The 23229-nt window shown below is 35.7% G+C and overlaps 1 protein-coding gene across 1 annotated transcript; it reads left to right on the forward strand.

The window, feature by feature from the left end:
• Window positions 1-6104: 6104 nt before the first annotated feature.
• Window positions 6105-15913, forward strand: LOC133784871 (uncharacterized). The gene is made up of 8 exons (XM_062224143.1): window positions 6105-6161; window positions 7116-7194; window positions 7565-7641; window positions 7806-8356; window positions 8509-9207; window positions 9279-9794; window positions 13197-14391; window positions 14870-15913. The coding sequence occupies exons 1-8, from the start codon at window positions 6105-6107 to the stop codon at window positions 15761-15763; spliced, it is 4068 nt and encodes a 1355-aa protein (XP_062080127.1). The 3' UTR covers window positions 15764-15913.
• Window positions 15914-23229: the final 7316 nt, after the last annotated feature.

The raw sequence follows: 23229 nt of genomic DNA on the forward strand, positions 1-23229 counted from the left end.
TTTTAAGTGGCGTCCTACTTTTGAAAATAAATTTAATTTTAACGTAATGTTGGATTTTCCATATACTATTAAATCATGTTTGGTTGGAGGAAACACTATAATGAAATTTGTTATATTTTACAATATGACCCCTATCTAAAACACTGAGTCACAATATTAGTCACCAAGGTCAATATCGACCTTACACACACACACAAGAGGACAGACCTTGTATATATGTTTATATTGTTTATATGTGTATTTAATCAACTACTTTACTCTTTCTCTGAAAACAGCAAAGGTTCTCGACACCAGAAAGTTATAGGGCATTCAATCAATATACACAACAATATTAAAGGTAGCAATCAAGCAGTAAAATGAAGAAGAAGGAGAAGAAGAAGGCAAACAGAGAGTTTTATCGAGGTTCACCCAACAACTGGGCCACGTCCTCGTCGAGCTCGCCTCAGAGAATGGCTAGCTTCTGCACTATATCAATGGAGATTTACACCAAATTTCTGAGATTCCATGTTACAGAAGAACAACTAGTAATCTCTTTGTATTTTCTCTTAAACACTCTATTTCTTTTTACTTTTTCTCTCTCATTCTCACTTCCCTCTGTTTCTTTCTATTACATGAACCAAAACCCGTCTCTCTCTTGGAACAAGGACACAAACTAGAAAGCTTTTGCTGGGTTTATGAAAGCCGCTTGGTAAATTTCTAATCAGTATATCTCGTTCTTTTTTTTTCTTCTCCTTTTTATATATATATATATATACTTGTCTCTGAGATTGGTAAAGAGTCGGTAGAAAAGTTATTGTAAATTCTATTGAGAGTTTGTTATGTGTAAATTGTAACTGATTTTAATCTTGGCTTATGACTAGATCCAAAACAACAATTTCCACCTGGATTCATTCATAATCCATTTAGTATAGTGCCAGAGTCTCTGAGGATCCTAACTCTAGTTGTGTAATGGTCATCCACCATTATCGATCCCTAACAAGTCCATGCAGTGAGTGAACTTGTTAAGGGATACAACTTTGGTACCCATATCTGTAGGATTCTCATCAGTGGGTATCTTTTTGATCTTTACAATGCCTTGTGTTACTTTGTCTCTGATGAAGTGATACTTTAATTCCACATGTTTAGTCCTGTCGTGAAAGACATAATTTTTGCACAGGTGTATACCACTTTGGCTGTCTGAATACACTATAGGAGTACCTTGGTGTAGTTTAAGCTCTTCCATGATACCCTTGATCCATACAGCTTCCTTAATAGCCTCAGTTATTGCTACATATTCTGATTCTATAGTAGATAGAGCAATTACAAGTTGTAGTTGAACCCTCTAGCTAATGTAGTTTCCCCCAATTAAGAAGTAGTAGGCAGAAGTAGATTTTCTATTGTCTTCATCCCCTGCATAATCCGCATCACTGTATCCTTCTATAATATGACTAGAACCTTGTCTTTTAAACATTAGGCCAACATCTATTGACCTTATAAGATACGTGAACACCCACTTCAGGACATTCCAATGCTCCTTCCAAGGATTAGACATGTACTTACTGAGAACACTGATTGCAAAGGCTAGATCTGGTCTTGTACAGACCATTAGGTATATAATAGACCCTACAGCATTAGAATAAGGTATCTTACACATAGCTTCTATTTCTTCTTGGATTTTGGGGCATTGTTCCTTGCGTAAGTGGTACTGGTTAGTCATAGGTTGCTTTGTACTCTTAGCACCTTTCATAGAAAACTTCTCAATAATCTTTTCAGTATATTATTTCTGAGTTAGAGTAAGTATACTTTTTTCTCTATCCCTCTAAATTTTAATTCCCAATATCTTAGTAGCAACACCTAGGTCTTTCATTTCAAATTCTGTTTTCAGCATCTCTTCATTAATTCTACGTTTGAGCTCTCCTTACTAATTATGAGCATGTCATCTACATATATGAGTAGATAGATAACCTCTTCAATTTTGGTTCCTTTGAAGTATAGACAAGTATCATAATAGCTCCTAGTAAACCCTCTAGTACTCATAGATGCACCAAACCTCTTATTCCACTGTCTAGGGGACTGCTTGAGACCATATAATTACTTAACCAGTTTGCACACCAATTTTTCTTTCCCTTTTTCCTTAAATCCCTTTGGCTGTTCCATGTAGATATCCTCTTCTAATTCACCATGTAGGAATGTAGTAGTCACATCCATTTGATCTACTTCTAGGTTGTGAATAGTAGCCAAAGCATGCATTATTCGAATGGTTTTATACTTCACTACTGGAGAAAAAATCTCTGTAAAATCAATGCCTTCTCTTTTAATGAATCCCTTAGCTACTAGTCTAGCTTTGAACCTAGGTGGCTCTTCATTTCTTGTACCTTCCTTTAGTTTGTACAACCATTTGCAAGCTACCACACCCTTTCCTTTCGACCTTGGTACCAACTTTCAGGTTTTGTTCTTTGTTAAGGACCCCATCTCCTCACTCATAGCTTTTAACCACTGTTTTGACTCTTTCCCACTAATAGCTTCCTCATAGGTGGCTGGTTCCTTTCTTTCCAATCCCATGGAAGTAACAAAAGCATAGGCTAGAACTTCTTCCCAAGCATTAAAATTGAATCTCTGGTTTGGTTTTGGAAACCTTTGGTATCTATATCTTGCCAATTGGTAGTCTTCCAACCCTTCAGGTCTTTGCTTATTTTCTTCTGTATTGGTCTCTTCATCAGACATTTGTTCCATCTGATTTGGTTCCACCTGAATAGGGTCCACATGTTCAGTATGGTGTTGGACTTGATCTAGTTCTTGTAGAGTGGTGTCATGTTGATCTTCTTTAGGAATATAGCTCACAGATGTACCTGCAGGGTTAGTTTCTTTAGGGGTACCTGCACTTGAGTCACTGTTAGTTATACAAGGAAAAATATCTTCATTAAAAATTACATCTCTACTAATAAGAGTCTTAAACCCTGGTTTTTCCCTTACCCACAGTCTAAACCCTCTTGTCCCTTCTGGATAACCTAAGAACACACATTTGAGTGCTCTAGGCTCCAATTTCCCAATACTTTGGTGTCCATAGGCTGCACAACCAAATACTCTCAAGTGTGACAAGTCAGGGGGTTTTCCTGACCACATCTCCTCAGGTGTCTTGCAACCTATTGCACTAGAAGGACACCGATTGATTAGATAGGCTGCAGTAAGAGCACCCTCTCCCCAAAATCCTTTTCCTAGAACAGAATGTATCAGTAAACAACTCACCTTGTTCATGAGAGTATGATTCATTCTTTCAGCAACACCATTTTATTGTGGTGTTAATCAGGCTGTCCTATGTTTTTGTATACCATACTCCTTACAATAATTGTCAAATTGCTCAGTACAAAATTCCAATCCATTATCAGTCCTCAATGTTTTAATTTTAAGGTCTGTAAGATTTTCCATTAAATCATTCCATTGTTTAAATTTGTCAAAAGCCTCATTTTTATGTTTTAACAAAAAAATCCATACTTTTCCAGAGTAATCATCAATAATAGACATAAAGTAAGAACAATCTCCATGAGTGGATACTTTTTCAGGTCCCCATAAATTTGAGTGAACATATTCTAAAATATTTTTAGTTTTATGAATACTAGTTTTAAATTTCAATCTGTGATGTTTACCTAACACACATGATTCACAAAAATCCACTTTACTAACCTTGTCCTTACCTAGTAAGTTTTGTTCACTCATTAGGTGTAGTCCTTTCTAACTTATATGCCCAAGCCTTTTATGCCACAAGTCAGCCTTTTTATCTTCTGGTATAGCTACTGAAGTATTCTAGCAGCTTGTAACAGGTTCTCCCTTCAAGCAGTATAGGCCTTCATATTTCTGCCCTTTCATGATGGTCATTGAGCCTTTGCTAAGTTTTATTGTACCTGCTTCCACTTTACTCACAATACCAAGGTCATCTAAAACACTAATAGAAATTAGATTTCGTGCAAGATTAGGTACATACCTGACCTCAGTGAGTGACCTTACAATTCTATCATACATCTTGAAACTTATAGTACCCGAGCCTTCAATTTGGCATGTTTGATTGTTTCCCTACATGACTTTTCCTCTTTTTGATTCCCTGAAATCAGCAAGAAATTTTTTATTATTTGGCATGTGAAAAGTACATCCCGAGTCAATAATCCAATCATCCTTGGATGATGTTACTGCCATATAGACTTCCCTACTGTCATAACCACTACTTAGGTTGGTTGATTGATGATCACTGTTCTAGGATTCATTATCTTTTCCTTCATTCCTGCCTTTGTTCTTTCTTTGCCATAGGTAGTAGTCCCTTTTCATATGCCCTGGTTTGCCACAATAGAAACAACCATTAGGATCCTTAGTGCCCCTGGATTGTGATTTGCCTTTCCCACCATTGTGACCTCTATTTGGTCCACGACTGTGACTTCTTCCTCTATTGTTCCAAGGTTTCTTTGTACTTGGTCTTCCACGGCTTAGATTCAGATCACCATTGCCTCCTTGTTTGTCATTCTTCATCTCCAAATCCATCAATTTCAGAGCTGAAATAACCTCTTCCAGTGTAATTTTAGTCCTGTCATATTTAATGGCAGTCTTCACCTCTCTATAGGATTCTGGTAGAGAGTTAAGGATTATTATAGCCTGGTTTTCATCACTTAGAGCTTCATTCCCTCCTGAATTTTCCAATTCGATATGCATCCTTATGAATTCATCCAAATTCTATTCCAAAGTCTTTGAATGACTCATTTTATATCTGAATATCCTCTCTTTCAAGAAGATTTTATTTGTGAGAGACTTTTCCTAAAATTGTTACTCAAGTTTCTTCCAAATCTTGGCTAGAGTCTCTTCTTTATCCACAACTCTAATTATTGAATCTAACAAATTGAATATGATGATGCCTGTGGCTGTTTCAAGAAACTCTTCTTGTTGAATCTTTGAAGTATATTATGGACATTATATTGGTTCTTCCATCACTCTATATAACTTTTGCTAAGCAAGTAGTGACCTGATTTTTCTCCTCCATATCCTGTAATCACCAGACCCATCAAATTTGTCAATGTCAACTTTTAGATTACTCATAACTGAAAAATCATAATTCAAGAAAGATAGAGTTTGAATGTCTTCTATTGGATCATTTAATGGAACGTCCACAAATTCCTCTGCCCTGTACTCTGCTTCTTGAGGATCTTGTTCCTCCAATATTTCTCCTCTTCCTTATCACTTCTGACTGGTTATCTTAGTCGGAACCTTGCTCTGATACCACTGTTATATTTTACAATATAACCCCTATCTATAACATTGAGTCACAATATTAGTCACCAAGGTCAATATCGACCTTACACATACACACAAGAAGACAGACCTTGTAAATATGTTTATATTTTTTATATGTGTATTTAATCAACTACTTTACTCTTTCTCTGAAAACAGCAAAGGTTCTCGACACCAGAAAGTTCTAGGGCAATCAATCAATATACACAACAATATCAAAGGTAGCAATCAAAGCAGTAAAATGAAGAAGAAGAAGAAGAAGAAGGCACACAAAGAGTTTTATCGAGGTTCACCCAACAACTAGGCTACGTCCTCATGGAGCTCGCCTCAGAGAATGGCTAGCTTCTGCACTATATCAATGGAAATTTACATCGAATTTATGAGATTCCAAGTTACAGAAGAACAATTGGTAATCTCTTTGTGTTTTCTCTTCAACACTCTGTTTCTTTTTACTTCTTTTCTCTTAATCTCACTTCCCTCTGTTTCTTTCTTTTACATGAACCAAAACCCCACTCTCTCCTAAAACAAGGACACAAACTAGAAAGCTTTTGCTGGGTTCTTGAAACTCGCTTGGTAAATTTCTTATCAGTATAACTCTATATTTTTTTTCTTCTCCTTCTTATATATATATATATACTTGTCTAAGAGATAGGTAGAGAGTCGGTAGAAAAGTTGTTGTAAATTCTGTTGAGAGTTTGTTATGTGTAAGTTGTAACTGATTTTAATGTTGGCTTATGACTGGATCCAAAACAACAAAATTGAAAAAGAATCTCTCTTTGTTTGCTTGAAATTAATTGCCATGAATATTAAGTTTTGCTAATGTATGGGCCAGATTATTCCCCAAACAAGGAACAAAAATGGAAGAAGCCAACATCGCAAAGAACAAGAAAGTGAGGGACATTACTCACAATCAGGTAATCCACTACTACACAATTATTATTTCCCATATATAGATTCTTGACCTCTCTCAGCGACACCATTTTAAAGCCTCTAAGAAGGCCATCAACTCTGCTATAAAAGGAGGTTGAAACAAAGTAGATTGAGTGCGAAAAAAGATTACCCTCCCCCATCATCGTGAACCACCACACCAAAGCCAATAAGACCTCTATTGGAGCGTATTGTGGCATTTATGTTCAACTGAATATGGAGACACAAATAATGCATGACAAGCTGCCTTGACATCACTTCTGCACCTAAAGTACCTTGGAAACAACCAAATCCCTCTCGACCCAAGCGATTACACTAAAAGAAGTGTCAAAATAGACCCACCATGTAAGTAATTTCAGCTTAGACAACACGTTGAGACTATAAAGAGCAGCACATCACTTCGAACCAACTCCCGTGAAGGATGAGACATCATTGATAGCATCCTTGTAACTCGAATAAATAATGATTTCTTATTACCTCTTCTGTTTTTCTATATTAATTGTTGACTAACTAGACATGTGTCAACTTCTTATTGTAACTGACGGAGAGACACATATCAATAAGAAGCTGACACGTGTCTGCTGAGTCAGCAATTGACAGTGAAAATAGAGAAGCTAGAAACGAAATCATTGTTGTTGATAACCTTAGGTATTATTTATTGTGGCTAAAACAGAAATATAGAATATATAAACTATACAAACAAAATATAAATTATATATCTAACCAATATCTCTAATAATAATAATATATAAAATAAATAATAATAATAATTCTCCCAAGACAATAAGTGTTTGAATAAATAGACACTATTATTTGCTTTATTCATTTTGTTAAGTAATGATTATGACTCTTTCCACTTTGATATATATATCACATGCTTATTCTCGTTTCTACTAAAGACAACTTTTTGTTTCTTTGAATGTGATCATATTAATGTGAAGATGAAAATGGTGGGAGAAGATCTTTGGAAATTACCCAAGGAATTAAACAATGTATGGCCGGTTGCAAAGAAAAAGCAGGGTAATTCAATTTCCACCTTGAAGGATTTATTACATCGACAAGACCACTCAACTTGACTTTGTTGAACATAAAAACATTGATGAAGTTCTACGATTTTCTAATTTTACAGAGAGCAAGCAATTTATGTGGGTACTTTTTGATGAGTTTTGATAACCAACATATTTGTTAGTTGGTTTTAGCTTAGTTTACACTGTGCATTTACTTGATTGTAACCAATTTCTGTTATAACAGAATTCTTGTCCTTGTATTGAAAAACTAAGGATATAAATAAAAGTGCTACACCAGAAAATTAGTGCGATCAAGTTTTATAGTTAGAGAGGAAGCATAGACATGTGACTGAAACTGGTTTGACTCTCCTTGCTCAATCTAGATTGGACATGTCTTATTGGTGGTATGATTTTCAATGTGCTGTGTAATCTATCAATCGAATGCCTACCCCAGTACTTGGTAATATCAGTCCTTATGAGTGTCTATTCCACCATGTTCCTAAGTATACTATATTCAAGCCGTTTGGATGTGCTTGTTTTCCTCATCTCAGACCCTACAATCATCACAAGCTTTAGTTTAGGTCTGCACAGTGTATATTTTTGGGCTATTCTTCCAAACATCAGGGCTATCTCTGTGAGAATGTTGCAGGCATGATGTTTATTGCTCGAAATGTGGTGTTTAATGAAACCTATTTTCCAGCATCTCAACAACTATCTTCTACTCAGGTAACTTCTACTCCTGTTTCTTATCCTTCTGCTCAATTCTTTACCAACACTACTAAATCTGGTGCTAATCAAAATACTTCCCCAGCTGTCTCTGTTGCTACACCTGAGCACCAATCCAATACTACTAATGCATCAAGCTCAGCACAAACTACAGTCACTCTTCCTCAAGCTTATACTCCTACTATTGCAAGTTCACCTACTGAGCAAACAACCAATACCTCTTCTCTACCTTATCCCATTCATGCTGCTTCACCATCCCCATCTTCCTCAGGTTCTATTACATCAGCTCCTGCGCTTATTCGACTTCCAAGGACTCACTCTATGGTCACCAGGGCTCAAAATGGCATTTATAAACTGAAGGCCTATTTTGCAACTAAACATCCATTGTCTGAGTCCCTTCTGCCTAGTGAACCAAAATCTACTAAGGTTGCTCTTCAACATCCAACCTGGTTTGCCTCTATGCAGCAAGAATACAATGCTTTGATTGCCCCATGTACTTGGTCTCTTGTGCCTTATGAGCCTCATATGAACCTCATTGGCAATAAGTGGGTCTATAGGGTGAAATTAAAGGCAGATGGGCCTTTGACTGATTCAAATATAGGTTGGTTGCAAAGGGGTATCTACAACAGCCTGGTATTGATTATGAAGACGTTTTTAGTCCGGTTGTAAAACCTGTTACTGTTAGAATGGTCCTCACCTTGGTTGTGTCATTCAAATGGGAAGTTCGACAGTTAGATGTTTCAAATGCCTTCCTCAATGGTACTTTACAAGAAATAATTTTCATGACTCAGCCTGAAGGCTTTGAAGATCCATCAAAACCAACTCATGTTTGTCATCTTCCCAAAACTATCTATGGTCTTAAGCAGGCACCTCGGGCTTGGAATGACAAATTGAAACAAACCTTACTTAGCTGGGGTTTTTTAGCATCTAAAGCAGATACTTCTCTCTTTGTTTATGGAACCTCTAATACTCTTGTTATTCTACTTGTTTATGTAGATGACATTTTGATTACTGGTCCCAACACTCTGCTAATTCCGAAACTCATTACTGATTTCAACACAGCTTTTGCCTTGAAGGATTTCGGTCAAGTTCACTACTTTCTTGGAGTAGAAATTCATAGAAGTTCTGACGGAATGTACCTATCTCAGAGTAAGTACATTACTGACTTATTAGTCAAAGTGCATTTGGATGGTGCTAAGAGTTGTTCTAGTCCTACAAGTAGTGTTCATAAACTTGCTCTTACAGAAGACACTCCATTTGAAGATCCAACTCTGTATCGTAGCACACTTGGTGCTTTACAGTATTTGACCCTTACTAGACCTGATGTTGCCTATATTATCAATAAGCTCTCTCAATTTATTCATGCTCCAGTGTACACTGGGAAGCTTGTAAGCGTTTGCTAAGGTACCTAAAAGGCACTCTCTCAGAGGGTCTTCTCCTTAGGCCTGCCCTTCGGCTGTCTCTTGAAGCATATTCTGATGCTGACTGGGCAAGTTGTATTGATGACAGGCGTTCCACTAGTGTTTATGCAGTATACTTAGGTTCTAATCTCATTTCCTGGTCTGCTAAGAAGCAGCATGTTGTTGCCAGATCCTCTACCGAGTCTAAATTCAGAGCCTTAGCAAACACAACAGCTGAAATCAAATGGTTACTTTCTCTGTTAACAAAACTTCAAGTTACTCTTGCTGACATACCTATCATTGGGGTGGACAATCAAGGAGTTGCTGCCTTAGCTGCAAACCCTGTTTTCCATGCTAGATGCAAGCATATTGAAATAGATCAGCATTTTGTTCGAGACCAGACTTTGGATAATGAAGTTTCTGTTCGATATGTCCCTTCTGTGGATCAAATTGCAGATGTTTTAACAAAACCTCTTCCAAAGGACAGGTTTCACTACATAAAGAACAAACTTCAAGTGGTTTCTACCCCTTTTCGTTTGAGGGGGATGATAACCAACATATTTGTTAGTTGGTTTTAGCATAGTTTATACTGTGCATTTACTTGATTGTAACCAATTTATGCTATAACAGAATTCTTGTCCTTGTATTGAAAAACTAAGGATATAAATAAAAGTGCTACTCACTACATCAATGCTAAGTTTTCATAGCATTGTTATGAGGTTTTTCATTCAATCTATCTTTCTCTTGTGATTTCTTTCAAGTTTCGTTCCAGCTTTTCCAAAACAAAGCTAGAAATAAAAGTCCAGCGATTTATCATTGAAAGTTGTTCCTTTCAAAGGTTATTCGATACCTTTAAATTTGGGCTCTGTTCTGAAAAGTCTACTTCAAAAATATGGAAATATTGGTGAGACTTCTGCTTCGTCCCTAACCATGAAAAGCATAGGTGTTTTCTTATTATTCATATGTAAAGTGCTTAAACAGATGCATTCGATTTTGATTCGACTTTCAAAGGAATATTATATTTTTTATTTATTCCTTATTTTTTTTCTTTCTAATTTTCCTTGCTTGCGGAGTCAGTCTGTAATTACATATTCCATTTTCAAGTATTATTTGCTACCTTCTTCGTGTATACCTTTTATTTGGAAACTTCTTTCATAAATTTATGCTTCGTTTTCTATTTTCTACTATATTTGTCTATATAGAAAGACTATATTTAATATCAATTCCCATCATCCCCTGAAACTTCCTGCTACTCTCTTTCTTTAAACTTTTTCCATTGAAAGTATATATTGATTATAGATTCAGATTTTGGCTTTCTTTACCAAAACATCATGAAAATTAAAAATATTGATATCTTATTACAGATCAAACACTCTCTCTCTATATATATATACATATTGTCTCTTCTAAATATTTAAGGTATTATACATTTAAAACTAATTTAAAATAGATATTTATTAATTATATTAATATAAATTTAAATATTATAAAATATCATTATTATAATAATATATAATATAAAACTAGATATTTAATAATTATATTAATATAATCTTAATTTTTTATATTTTAATTAATATGAATTTAAATACTATAAAATATTATTATTATAGTAATATTTAATAGAAAACTGGATATTTAATACTTATATTAAAATAAATTTTAATATTATAAAATATCATTATAATAATAATATATAATACATAATCTTAATTTTTATTAAAAAAAATTATCATTTATATTTAATTTTTTTTTCATATTATATATATTTTAAAAAAAAATTATAAATAATATTTTGATTTAATTTTTTTTAATATGTTTATCATTCTTTTATTTACTAATATTGTTTATTTATTTAAAATTTATATGAGAATAATATAAATTTAATTAAAATAATTAATAAATGTTATTAATAATACTAAGTAAATCTCCATTGCACTTTACTTGTAACTATTATATATATATTAATAAATTAGATGCGAAATTAGGCTTCTTTTTGCCATTAATCTGATTTTGGCGGTTAGAGGAAGATTGTGAAGAAAAGATCCTTGTGAGATTTTAAAATTTCACTTGCTTACCATTTTTTGTAGGCAATTGGTGGACATAAATCATCATACTCCTTTTTTTTTTGTCGTATTCATTTTATTGTTTATCAAAGATTCCAACGTGTATTTATTTGCATCAACACAAACTCGATCATAAATATGATTTCAAAAAACATTAACATGCAGTAAAAAAAATTGATAATAGAATAGGTGAAATGCATGTCCTAGCTCTACAACAAATTTAAAAATGGTCTAAATCTTTGTTACTATTTCCCGAGGTGGACTAAAAATCATGGGAGGAGAGAACAAAATGAGAAGGAAGAACCCAAATTATATATTAACCTAAGAGTACTAGTCATTCTTTTACCAATTTACAAAAATGAGGATTCGTATATAATTCTTTAAAATTGAGAGTCCAAATTGATATTAAAAAACAGGACTAAAAATTATTTAAACCTTTAATTATTGGACGCTTCAGTAGCAAGTGTTAAGTAAATCTCCTTATAAGCTCAGTTCAAGGTACAACAGAGAAATTTACAATTTTACCCTTAGGCCAAATATCAGTACAGACTCATCAGAAAGACTCGAACTTCAACAGTTTTTCAGTTACAACAAGAATAAACAGAATCAAGAAAGCCTAACTAATTACAACTCAACAACTTAAACTAACTCTTCAGTATATATATACATCTATATATTTAGAAGATCAGGTTAGAAAAGAAGAACTACTAGATACGAAGCTTCATTTTTGTCCATTCCTTTGCTGAGCTAGTGAGAGAGTCTAGAGAGAGAAGCTCCGAGGAGCTCAGTTGTTTTGTACATGCAAAAGAAAGAATAGAAACAGAGTTAGAAAGAGTGAGGGAAAGAAAGAAAAGTCAGAGAGATAGAAAGATCAGATTATCAATCAAATATTGTGATTCAAAATCTGAAGCAAACACTGTGTATTACCTGTTGTGATTAGTGAATGCTCAAGCACTCTGAGGTAGCTTGACGGAGACGTAGCCCATCATTCTGAGGTGAACTCCGAGATCAATTTCTAGTGTTTTTGGCTCTCACTCTCTGTTTGTTTCTCTTAAACTCTAGCCCTAATGTTTTGTTATTCTTGCGTGCGTGTGCCCGTGTTCTTGAGATAAAAGGGGTTTTATTGATTTATGAAATTCTGAGTTAAAAACTCAGTGTTTGTTCTGCTTGTGAAATCGTTATTGGGCTGGACTGGGCCTTAAACATTTTTGGGTTTTCAATTTTGCCATTTTTCATGGACGCATGAATTAATTGCAAAAATACCATAAATATTATTTGTGTATTAATTTGTATCTTGGAGTTGGAAGCTGCAAATTCCCAACAGCAAGTTTGAAAAATATCAAACTTATACATATAGTTTGAAAAATAGCAAATAATTAAATCTTTTCATTAATTTTTTTTTCTTTGCTTTCTTTTTGTTATTTTCCTTGCTTGTAGAGTAGGTGATTTATATATTCCGCTTTCAAAAATTATTCTACCTTTCTTTTCGTGGACGTTAGATTTGGAAGATATTCTCTTGCTTTATAGATTTATGCATAGTTTCCTTCTGTTAACTACATTTGTCTGTATAAAAAGAGGACATTTAATATCAATTGGCTCACCCCTAAACTACTTCCTGCTACTCTCTTGCATTAAACTTTTTCCAAAAGAAATTTGACGTTTATAAAATACGTGTGGCTGGCCTTTTTAAAAAATGGGACCTAGAATTCTGACTACAAAAGCACCAGGAATAGACCCATCATTCTTGGAATTTATAAACAGAGCTAAGTTCAAAATAAGGGCGACAGGACTGGAGCCCGAGCCTGAACAAAGTTTGGATGAAGCCTTGGACTATATCATTACAGATTACAGGAAGAAGACCAAAGATTGGAGTGGGAGTTGAAACAAAATCGGGGGGAAGAACAAAGATTGGAGAGAGAACTACGATTGGAGCGAAAACGAAGACTGGAGCTAGAACAGAGATTGAACCTACAACAAAGGGGACACAACAAGAAATGTCGTATATGTGATGGAGATATTTCCGAAGACGAAGGCTCTTCTTCTGGTGGGTGCAAAGTTTGCAATTACTATCGCAACAAGGGCAAAGATCATCAAGTCAATCATCCTTTTCATTCCTCTCATCCACTTATATTGCGTACGAAAGGAGTAGAGAGCTTTATATGCAACTCTTGCCACAAAATGCATGCAAATGTTGATATGTATTTCACGTGTAGTGATGGATGTGATTTCTTTATGGATGTCAAATGTGTGATCATGCCCCCGACAACCTGGTATGATTTCGAAAATCTTGATGGAAAGCACATACAACATTTTACTCATCAACATCGGATGGTGCCACTTGTAAGGGATGGAATTGATGATATCAATTGCTTCATCTGCCGCGGCTTGAAATGCTCATCATCAGGTGAAATCTATGGTTGCAAACGTTGTGAGTATTATTTGCACGAATCATGTGCACAATTACCACCTCAAATCCATGGTTGCACTTTTCAACCGTGTAAACACCCTTTACTCTTTCATACTGCTAATCGTGCATTCCGTGCTTGCAAGTCATGCAAAAAAGACAATTTTATCTTCACTTATGAATGTCCTCAATGTAGCTTTGCTTTATGTGTGAAATGTGCCACTACAATCACGCGCACTGTAAAGTTTGATTACCACGAGCATCCTCTTTACTTCCTCGAAACAGCAGAGCCTAATCTCGTCCAGTGTGATGGCTATGATTCCTATTGTAAAAGACATGCTCTCATTGATGCCGACGAATTCAATCATACAAATTCATACATATTTTGCTGTGCGGAATGCAATTTCAAAGTCCACATGCTATGTGGTATGTTACCTAGCACTATTAAATATGAATATCACATACATCCTCTTCTTCTTGTTGACTTGGCTATCGAGAATGACCATGGAGAATACGGTTGTGATATTTGTGAAAGTGAAAGAGATCCACGATACTGTGTATATTTTTGCCAAGACTGCAAGTTCGTTGCTCACGTCCACTGTCTAACTCCTCTGGTATGCTTAATCACTCATTATTACTCTAGTTTTGTTTTATTTTCCATGGTTGATTATGAGTTTTCTTTAGAAAAAGTTATTTACACTCATCTAACCATAAATAAATAATTAGAACACTAATTATGACACATTCTTATATTGTTTGTCAATTAAAAGAGCATACATCATTAAACCTCTACATTTGAATAATTTATATAAGAATAACTTCTCTATTCTAATAAGTTATAACAACTCTAAAAGTAAATTAATGTACTAAACAATTTTACATTTTAAATTTTACTTTCCCAAGTAGAGTATAATTAATTATCCATTATCCAAATGATGTTTTTTCCAAACATTTGTTAAGATTTTTTTTCCTAATATTTTCATCTCAAAATGATTCTGATTGCTTATATTGATCATTTGAGTGCATATAGCCACATTATAAATGATCCTGAGTTATATTTCTACTGTTTTTTATTTTTTTGAATGTGATCAGATTATAAATTTAATTAATGAAGATGTGAAGATGAAAATAGTGGGAGAAGATATTTGGAAATCACCCAACGAGTTAGACAGTGTATGGGTTCCAGAGAAAAAGCAGGGCAGTTCCCTTTCCACCTTCAAAGATTTATTATACCAATTATCTGAAGATGAGTTAGAAACGCTAATGGCTTATTTTCAGTGGAATGAGGACAGTAGAGGAGATAATGGAGCGAATAACAAAACCACTCAACTTGAGCTTGCTGACGAAGTTCTACGATTTTCTAAATTTACCGAGAGTCAGCAATTTATGTCGGTACTTTTTGATGAGTTTCGTTCCAGCTTCTGCAAAACAAAGTTTGAAATAAAATCCAGCGATTTATCATTGAAAATTGTTCCTTTTCAAAGTTATTCGATACCTTTGAATTTGGTCTCTGTTCTGAGAAGTCTTCTTCAAAAATATGGAGATATTGGTGCGACTTCTGCCTCCTCCCCGGCCATGAAGAGCATAGGCGTTTTCTTCATATGTAAAGTGCTTAAACAGATGCATTCGACTTTGAATACAGACATAACTAAACATCTTCTTCAAGATTGGTATTCCTACATAACACTGTCCAAAGAGATTATGGGCTTTAAAGTGGAATTTTTGGAAGCATCTCTAGAGAAGATAACAGAAGTTTTCTTCTGTGGACAAGTTAGTAAACTACTTGGCATGGACATTCCAACACTGCTACATAGTAAGATGGCTGAGCTAGAAAAGGAAGTGACAGAGTACAAAGAAAGACTTGACAAGTTCAATAAATTTCGTGAGTTTTCTTTGAGTAAGGGATCCATGAAGGAACGCTTGAATAAGGGGTTGAAACTGATGTGGAAGACTGCTGGGGAGGTTGGCCGTGAATGTGACACCTAAATATATATACCATGCATGTGTATATATATATATATATATATATATTGTAATGTTTCATGTGTACTTGGTTTCTATATATGTTTTCACTACTTTTATTTCCTGGGCCATTTGTTTGGTTATTATTAAGAATAAAAGATGGTATTTTCAGCTTTGTTGATTTTACTTAATTAAATAAGTTGCTTTAAATATGGGAAACTCGTTTTAACATATATTATTGGAAAACAATCCTACAAAAAAAAAAAAAAAAAAAGGGGGATGATTATATTGAATTGTAGTGTAACTGAATTTTTATTCTTTTTCAAATCATGCACATTGATTGAAAATTAATAAATTAAACTTGAACATACTTTCATTAAAAAACATTTGTAAAACTATATAAATAAGCTCGATCAGAAACATATATATATATATTTTAAATAATCTAATTTGAATTTTAGGCTCTCCTTACATTTGTATTTTATCATTGTTTTTCTACTTCATTCTTCTTCCTCTTTTTTAGATTTCTAAGTGGAAGTATTTTTAGAAGGCATTATTCAAGCAATTACTTTTTTTTTTCTTTCAACATAGTAAAAGACAAATAAAAAAGGAAAAATCGTTTTGCATATATTAAAACCAACATTGACGATCCTGGTCTGATGTTGTGCATATTTATAGCATGCATGCCCTTCCAAACCTAGCACAAGAAAGACCTGACCAAAAAAATAGGTGACAACCTGCTCAATAATGTGAGTTAAAAGTAAAACACAAGTCAGAATTGAAAGCATACATGCCAAGCTACAATTTGCTTCAACAACAAGCACTGCTACAATAATAGCATTTAACTTATATTTATTAGGCTAATAGTCTTCGGTTCTCACGAAATAGAAACCAAAGTTTATCTATACGAAGTTAAAACTTATAATAATTGAAATTAAAAATTAAGAATAGCCTTCGCATATTACATTATAATCGATATCTATTCTTGCATTTAACTTCAATTTTTATGTAATAACTGAAGTTAAAGGGTTCCAGCGTGAATATTTTAATATTTTAACTTCAGTTATTACATAAAATTTTGGTTATTACATAAAAGTTAAAGTTAAAGGTATGCATATACTTCTGTTTTTATGTAATAACCGAAGTTAAATGGTTATTTAAAAATTTTTATTTTGTTTTGTAATAACCGAAATATATATATTTGTTTCATATTATATAACCAAATATTTATTTTAGATTTAGTATTTAGAAATCTTATTTAGTTTAATATAAATAATGTTTTATTTCCTTTACTAGCATTATTATGATTTAATTTATCATTTGCATAAATAAAATTCAACAAGTTTATAATCTTATAAAAACATTCATATACTAAACATTCATTCTTTTGTCTAAAAAAAGACATAGAATTCATACCAATTGATATAATTATAAGTAGCTATAAAACTAAATTCACCTAACAATAAATAAAAGTTGTCAATATTGCTAACCATTCATGTTGTATTGGGAGGAGGTCATTGATCTCATTGTATACATTTTTCCCATTAAACTGTAAAATTGAAAGATAAAAATTAATTAGCATACTAATTATTTTATAGTTTATCATAAGCCATAATTAATTATAAAAATATAAGCAAACATACTTTATATTTTAGGAATCCCACCGCATTTGATGCCCTTACAAAATCTTAGATGTATTTTAATATATAGAAACCACATTCATGACTCTTTGGTTGTTTTGGGCAATGAATATTGACGATCTTTGTAAACTTCCAAAGCATGGAATTTGAAGAAGCCATTTCGTATGCACTACATTAAGAAATTAAAGATGTAAAAAATTTAATAATTTGAACTTGAAAATTTAAGAAACATAATTTTAAAAATAAAATTGACCTCATTATCAATGCATCAATTTGTGGAGGTCGTTCATGTACTTTTTGTAATGTCCTCCTAATTCAGGACTGTTACACTATGTACTTAAAATTTTGTCAGACCTGCTAGTCAGGTCATTTGGTTGAAAAAGTGTAACTAAGGTTAGTGACAAGGGTTAGGGTTAAAACTTTGGTCAAAGAACCGTTGACTTTTATTTAATAAGTTTCACATAAACATGGGATCCCAAAATACTACAACAAAACTGTTAAAAAGGGTAAATACGCATCAAAAGTTACATCCGCCGGCCTAAGCAGCAAAACAAGGCTATAACCTTAGTTCCTCTGAGAAAACCCCGGCCCCGGTGGTCGAGAAGCCGCATATGTACACGCTGCCACCGAAGCTCTCCAACTCATGGCTGGTCAAGCTTTCTTTTCCCCTTATCTGCACCACAAAGCACCCGTGAGCCGAGGCTCAACAAGTAAACAGAACGTGCAACAACAGAGAATATCAATTTTAAATCATTCATTCAACACAACCAGCAATAACAATCCATAGATATTATCATTCACGTTCAAGCAAATGATCATTGGATTAACCTAGGGCCGCTGCCCTAACCAATTGACCTTAGAGCCAATTCTCGGGGCCTATGCCCTAGCCACGTGACCGTAGAATCACTTGGGCCCTCGCCCTTAGCCTTATCTCACTAGCCATAAAGCTAGCCCAACCTCATTGGTTCAATATCGACCTTAAGGTCGACCAACGTAATAGTACGTTACTTATTTAGGCTTATGCCTCGCGCACAACGCGCTATTGCCGTCCTTGACTCATAAGTCAAGCCCTGATCCAGAAAACAGATGTGAATAGGCACATCCCGATAAACTAAGCACATATAAATGCTAATCATATAATCCCTTTGGACAACCATTTCCACAATACTAAACATATTCATATAACATGGCCCCACGCCCTAACCATAGAATTCATTCGACAAATATAAGCACTTAAACATTTATCAACAAGCGTTTGGAACAATAGCCTAGCATAAAAAAAAAATTTGGGGCCCAAGCCCTAATCATATTAATATATAACAGTCGACCCAAGCCCTAATCACATATAACACATTTTGGGTGCAATTTTCTTACCTCAGGTCCAAGTAAGCATAAACAAGAATGACCCTCGAGCACAATCCCAGTTCCGATCCCCTAGTGATACCCTAAGTCACAACCACAAAGAAGGATTCTATTAATAACGAGCGAACAAAGGCTTCCGGACCAAGACATAGCCTCCGGGGCCTCGGGTTCCACCAAACCAGGTAGTGGAAACAATCACGATCCCTAAGGAAAAGTTCCCATTCAAATCAAACTCCCCAAGGAAAAAATGCCAAGGCGGGCTGCGATTTTCCCCCTATGGGTCACGGCGCGCTCCTCAAAGCAGCCTCATCCTCCCCTCTGTCCAGGGGCACTGGCCGCGACTTGGCTTAACAGGTTGCAACACACCCCTAGGCAGAGGCCTCCCTAGGTGCCTGAGCTTAGGCTGAGTCGCGACTTATGAAGAACAAAGTCCTGACTTGGCCCCTCGAACCCAAAATTCCCTCCATTTTCAATAGATAAATCCAAGCCAAACTAACTCAAAATCACTCCAAAACATAATTCAATTATCCCAATCACTCTAACACATTCCCATCAACAAAACCCAACCAAATTCTAGTCTCAAACTCATTAAATCCTCAATTGAATCCTTGAGTTAAGAGATTCAAAATAACCTCAAGAAACCATGGATTCATCATATATTAAACCATAAATTAGAGTTAAGATGTTTACCTTAGCTGTAGAAGAAGACCTTCTAGCCTCAAGAAATCTGAAACCCAATCCCAAGCTTCAATTCTATGGCTTCTAGCCACTAAATCCCCTTAGCTTTAATAGTTAACTTTGAAGAATGTCTTGAGAGAAAAGAAAAGAGTGAGTTGAGGGAGAGAGAGTCGGTTAGACAGAAAGCTTCTAAGTGTATGTGTTGTTTGTCTTTTATTTGATTAAGCTTATCTAACTTCTAATCCCGAGGCTCGGGGTACCAAGAACATCCCCGAGGGAAAAATAGTAAATTTCCCCAATATTCCCTCCTTACCTCTCTAACTTCAAATACATCTCCAATTATTTATTTCAATAACCTGATAGCCCAATTAAATGTCTAATACCCAAAATACCCCTTGACTTTCCCCGTGTCGGGTATTAGGTCCCGTTATGACTTTCCCGCTAACTTGCTCCCTAGGATCGCCTTGCACCGAGTAACTCAAATAAACCCACATAATAATGTGGTCTCCCACATATATCACATATATGCACATAAATATACAATTATGCCCGCAACGGGCAAAATTACCAAAATCGCCCTTCTAATAAGAAGCGGGCCCACATGCATATTGTTTACCCAAAAACGGCTGCTGATGACGTGGCAATGATTTCTCGCACGTGGTTGACACGTGGCCGAGTCAAAATAAGGCAGTGATGTTCGATTATCGACCAACTACACATTGCTTCATCAAGCCTGACTATTAGATACGACCAGGCTGGTCGAATGATTCGGTTTATTTCCTTCTAAGATTGTAATCTTGTAATAACTACGTTGATTATTTCCTCTTTATTGCCTTGATACACGGATATTAAGGATAGTTAAGGCCCATTGGCCCATGTAACCCCCCTTGACCCTATAAATATGCATGAAATAACTCAAGGATGGGACTTTTGACCTTTGAATATTTTTCCTGAATATTGAGAGAGAGAGCATATAGCGCAATTATCCATCGTCTTGTTGTAATTTTCCCAAGGTTTGTGAAACTCAAGAACCGTAGTTCTTTGATCACGGCATTGGAATTCAATATTAATAATAGCACTAAGTGGACGTAGGTCATTACCATACATTGGGGCCGAACCACTATAAATCATCTGTGTTTATTCTTTACCATTAGATTAAACTCTTAATTATCATCTCATTTCCTGTCGTATTTTTGACTCCGTGTCGTTGGCCAAATTGAGGGTCAACTCATATTTTAATACCCATAAATATGCACAACTAGTCCTATTATCACATAATTCACATAATTACAATTAATATAACAATTAAACACATAATTCAATATATTGCCACCTTGGCCCCTTAATCAAGGTCCTAAGTCTTATTAGGTAATTCTGAGACATTACAACTATCCCATCCTTATAGAAATTTTGTCCTCAAAATTTTACTTGAATAGCTCAGGAAACTGAGCTCGCATGTCTACCTCCAGCTCCCAGGTCGCTTCCTCGACCCTGTTGTTGCTCCATAATACCTTAACCAAAGGTATAGCTTATGCACACTAGACAAGTCTGAACTGGTTGTTCCTCATAAGACAAGTCTGTCTCCAGTTCCAGATCCTTGTAACTCAATACATGAGTTCCATCTGACACATACTTCCTCAACAAGGAAATATGGAATACATTATGCACACTAGACAGTGCAGGGGCAAGTCCAACCTGTAGGCCACCTACCCAATCCTCTCTAGGATCTCAAAGAGTCCCACAAACTTAGGGCTCAACTTGCCCTTCTTTCCGAACCTATTCACCCCTCTTAGAGGTGAAACTCTAAGGAAGACATAGTCTCCCACCTGGAACTCTATGTTCCTCCGCCTTGGGTCGGAATAACTCTTCTGCCTATTCTGAGAAGTGAGCATCCGAGCTCTAATCTTATCAATAGCCTCAGCGGTCCTCTGAACTGCACCCGAACCTAAATATTTCCTCTCACCTATCTCATCCCAGTGAATCGGCAACCTGCACTTCCTACCATAGAGCATCTCATAAGGTGCCACCCCAATGGTAGACTGATAGTTGTTATTATAAGAAAATTCTATTAGAGGAAAATATTTATTCCAAGACCCTTCAAAGTCCAACACACATGCTCTTAGCATGTCCTCTAATATCTGGATAGTCCTCTTTGACTGACCATCGGTCTAAGGATGATAAGTTGTGCTGAACTTCAGCTGTGTACCCATCGCCCTCTGCAAACTTCCCCAAGACTTGGAAGTAAAAATAGGATCCCTATCAGACACGATAGACCTCAGAGTCCCATGAAGGCAAACTATCTCTCTCACATAGAGATCTACATACTGGTCAACTGTGTAATTCATCCTTACTGGTAGAAAATGAGCTGATTTCGTGTATCGATCAATAATGACCCAAATAAAATCTTGCTGGCCTACTGTCATGGGCAAGCCTACCACGAAATCCATCGTGATATCTTCCCACTTCCATGTTGGAATATCCAGAGCCTGCAATAATCTTGCTGGCCTCTGATGCTCAGCCTTGACCTGCTGACAGGTCAGGCACTTTGCCACATACTCGGTCACATCACTCTTCATCCCAAGCCACCAATATAAAACTTTCAAATCTCGATACATCTTCGTGGTGCTCGATTGTAGAGAATAAGGGGTAGTGTGAGATTCATTCCAGAATCTCTCATCTAATCTCGGTACCCATCAGAACACACATCTGATCCTTATACCTCAGTAAACCCATACTCGATATCGTATAGTCCTTAGCTATTCCAGCTAGAACGTCCTCTCTAACCCGCCCCAACTGTGGGTCATCTAACTGCCTCTGTTTGATTCTCTCTAAGAGAGTAGACTGTAAAGTTAAGTTGGCCAACCTGCCCACCACTAACTCAATCGCCGGTCTAGTCATCTCATCAGCTAACTACCTCGATATATGTCTGGCACTATAAAACTGTCTCGGCCCCTTCCAGTTAAAGGTATTTGCAACAATGTCTCTACCTTATGTTCAGATCCTTCTGCGTGAAAAAGTACTTCAGACTCTTGTGATCAGTGTATATCTCACACTTCTCACCATACAGGTAGTGCCGCCACAACTTCAGTGCAAAAACAACTGATGTGAGCTCTAAGTCATGTGTGGGGTATCTCTGCTCATAGTCCTTCAACTGACGTGATGCATAGGCAATCACCTTTCCCGTCTGCATAAGTACACAACCCAGACCCTGCCTTGAACCATCACAGTAAACTACACACTACCCTGATCTGTAGGAAGGCTTAAAACTGGTGCGGTGATCAAAATCTTCTTGAGCTTCTGAAAACTGTCTTCACACTTGTCCGACCAAACAAAATTCTGATTCTTGCATGTCAACTATGTCAGTGGTGACGCAATCTTGGAGAACCCTTCCATAAAGCGCCTGTAACATCCTGCTAAACCCAAGAAACTCTTTATCTCTGAAGCATTCTTCAGTCTTGGCCAATCTCTAACCGCTTCAACCTTCGCTGGATCCACCTTGATACCATCTTTATGGGCTATGTGACCCAAGAAAGTCACTTGTGGCAACCAAAACATGCACTTCTTGAACTTCGTGTACAGGTTGTGTTCTCTCAACCTCTGTAGAACCAATCTGAGGTGATGTTCATGTTCTGTCTTCGTTCGAGAGAATATGAGTATATCATCAATGAAGATGACCACAAACTGGTCCAGGTAGTCCTTGAACACTTTGTTCATCAAATCCATAAATGTCGCCTGGGCATTAGTCAATTCGAATGACATCACCAATAACTCATAATGCCCGTACTGAGTGCAAAAAGTTGTTTTCGGTAT

The sequence above is a fragment of the Humulus lupulus genome, chromosome 6 (assembly GCF_963169125.1).
Source record: "Humulus lupulus chromosome 6, drHumLupu1.1, whole genome shotgun sequence".
In the NCBI taxonomy this organism is placed as follows: domain Eukaryota; kingdom Viridiplantae; phylum Streptophyta; class Magnoliopsida; order Rosales; family Cannabaceae; genus Humulus; species Humulus lupulus.

What these genes read in the sequence shown, in the direction of transcription:
- LOC133784871 (XM_062224143.1), top strand. Translation starts at nt 6,105, where the DNA reads ATGGAAGAAGCCAACATCGCAAAGAACAAGAAAGTGAGGGACATTACT. An exon ending in GCTCTTCAACATCCAACCTG is followed by an intron (nt 8,357 to 8,508) that starts GTTTGCCTCTAT and finishes ATTCAAATATAG; the next exon opens with GTTGGTTGCAAAGGGGTATC. An exon ending in AGCACACTTGGTGCTTTACA is followed by an intron (nt 9,208 to 9,278) that starts GTATTTGACCCT and finishes TTCATGCTCCAG; the next exon opens with TGTACACTGGGAAGCTTGTA.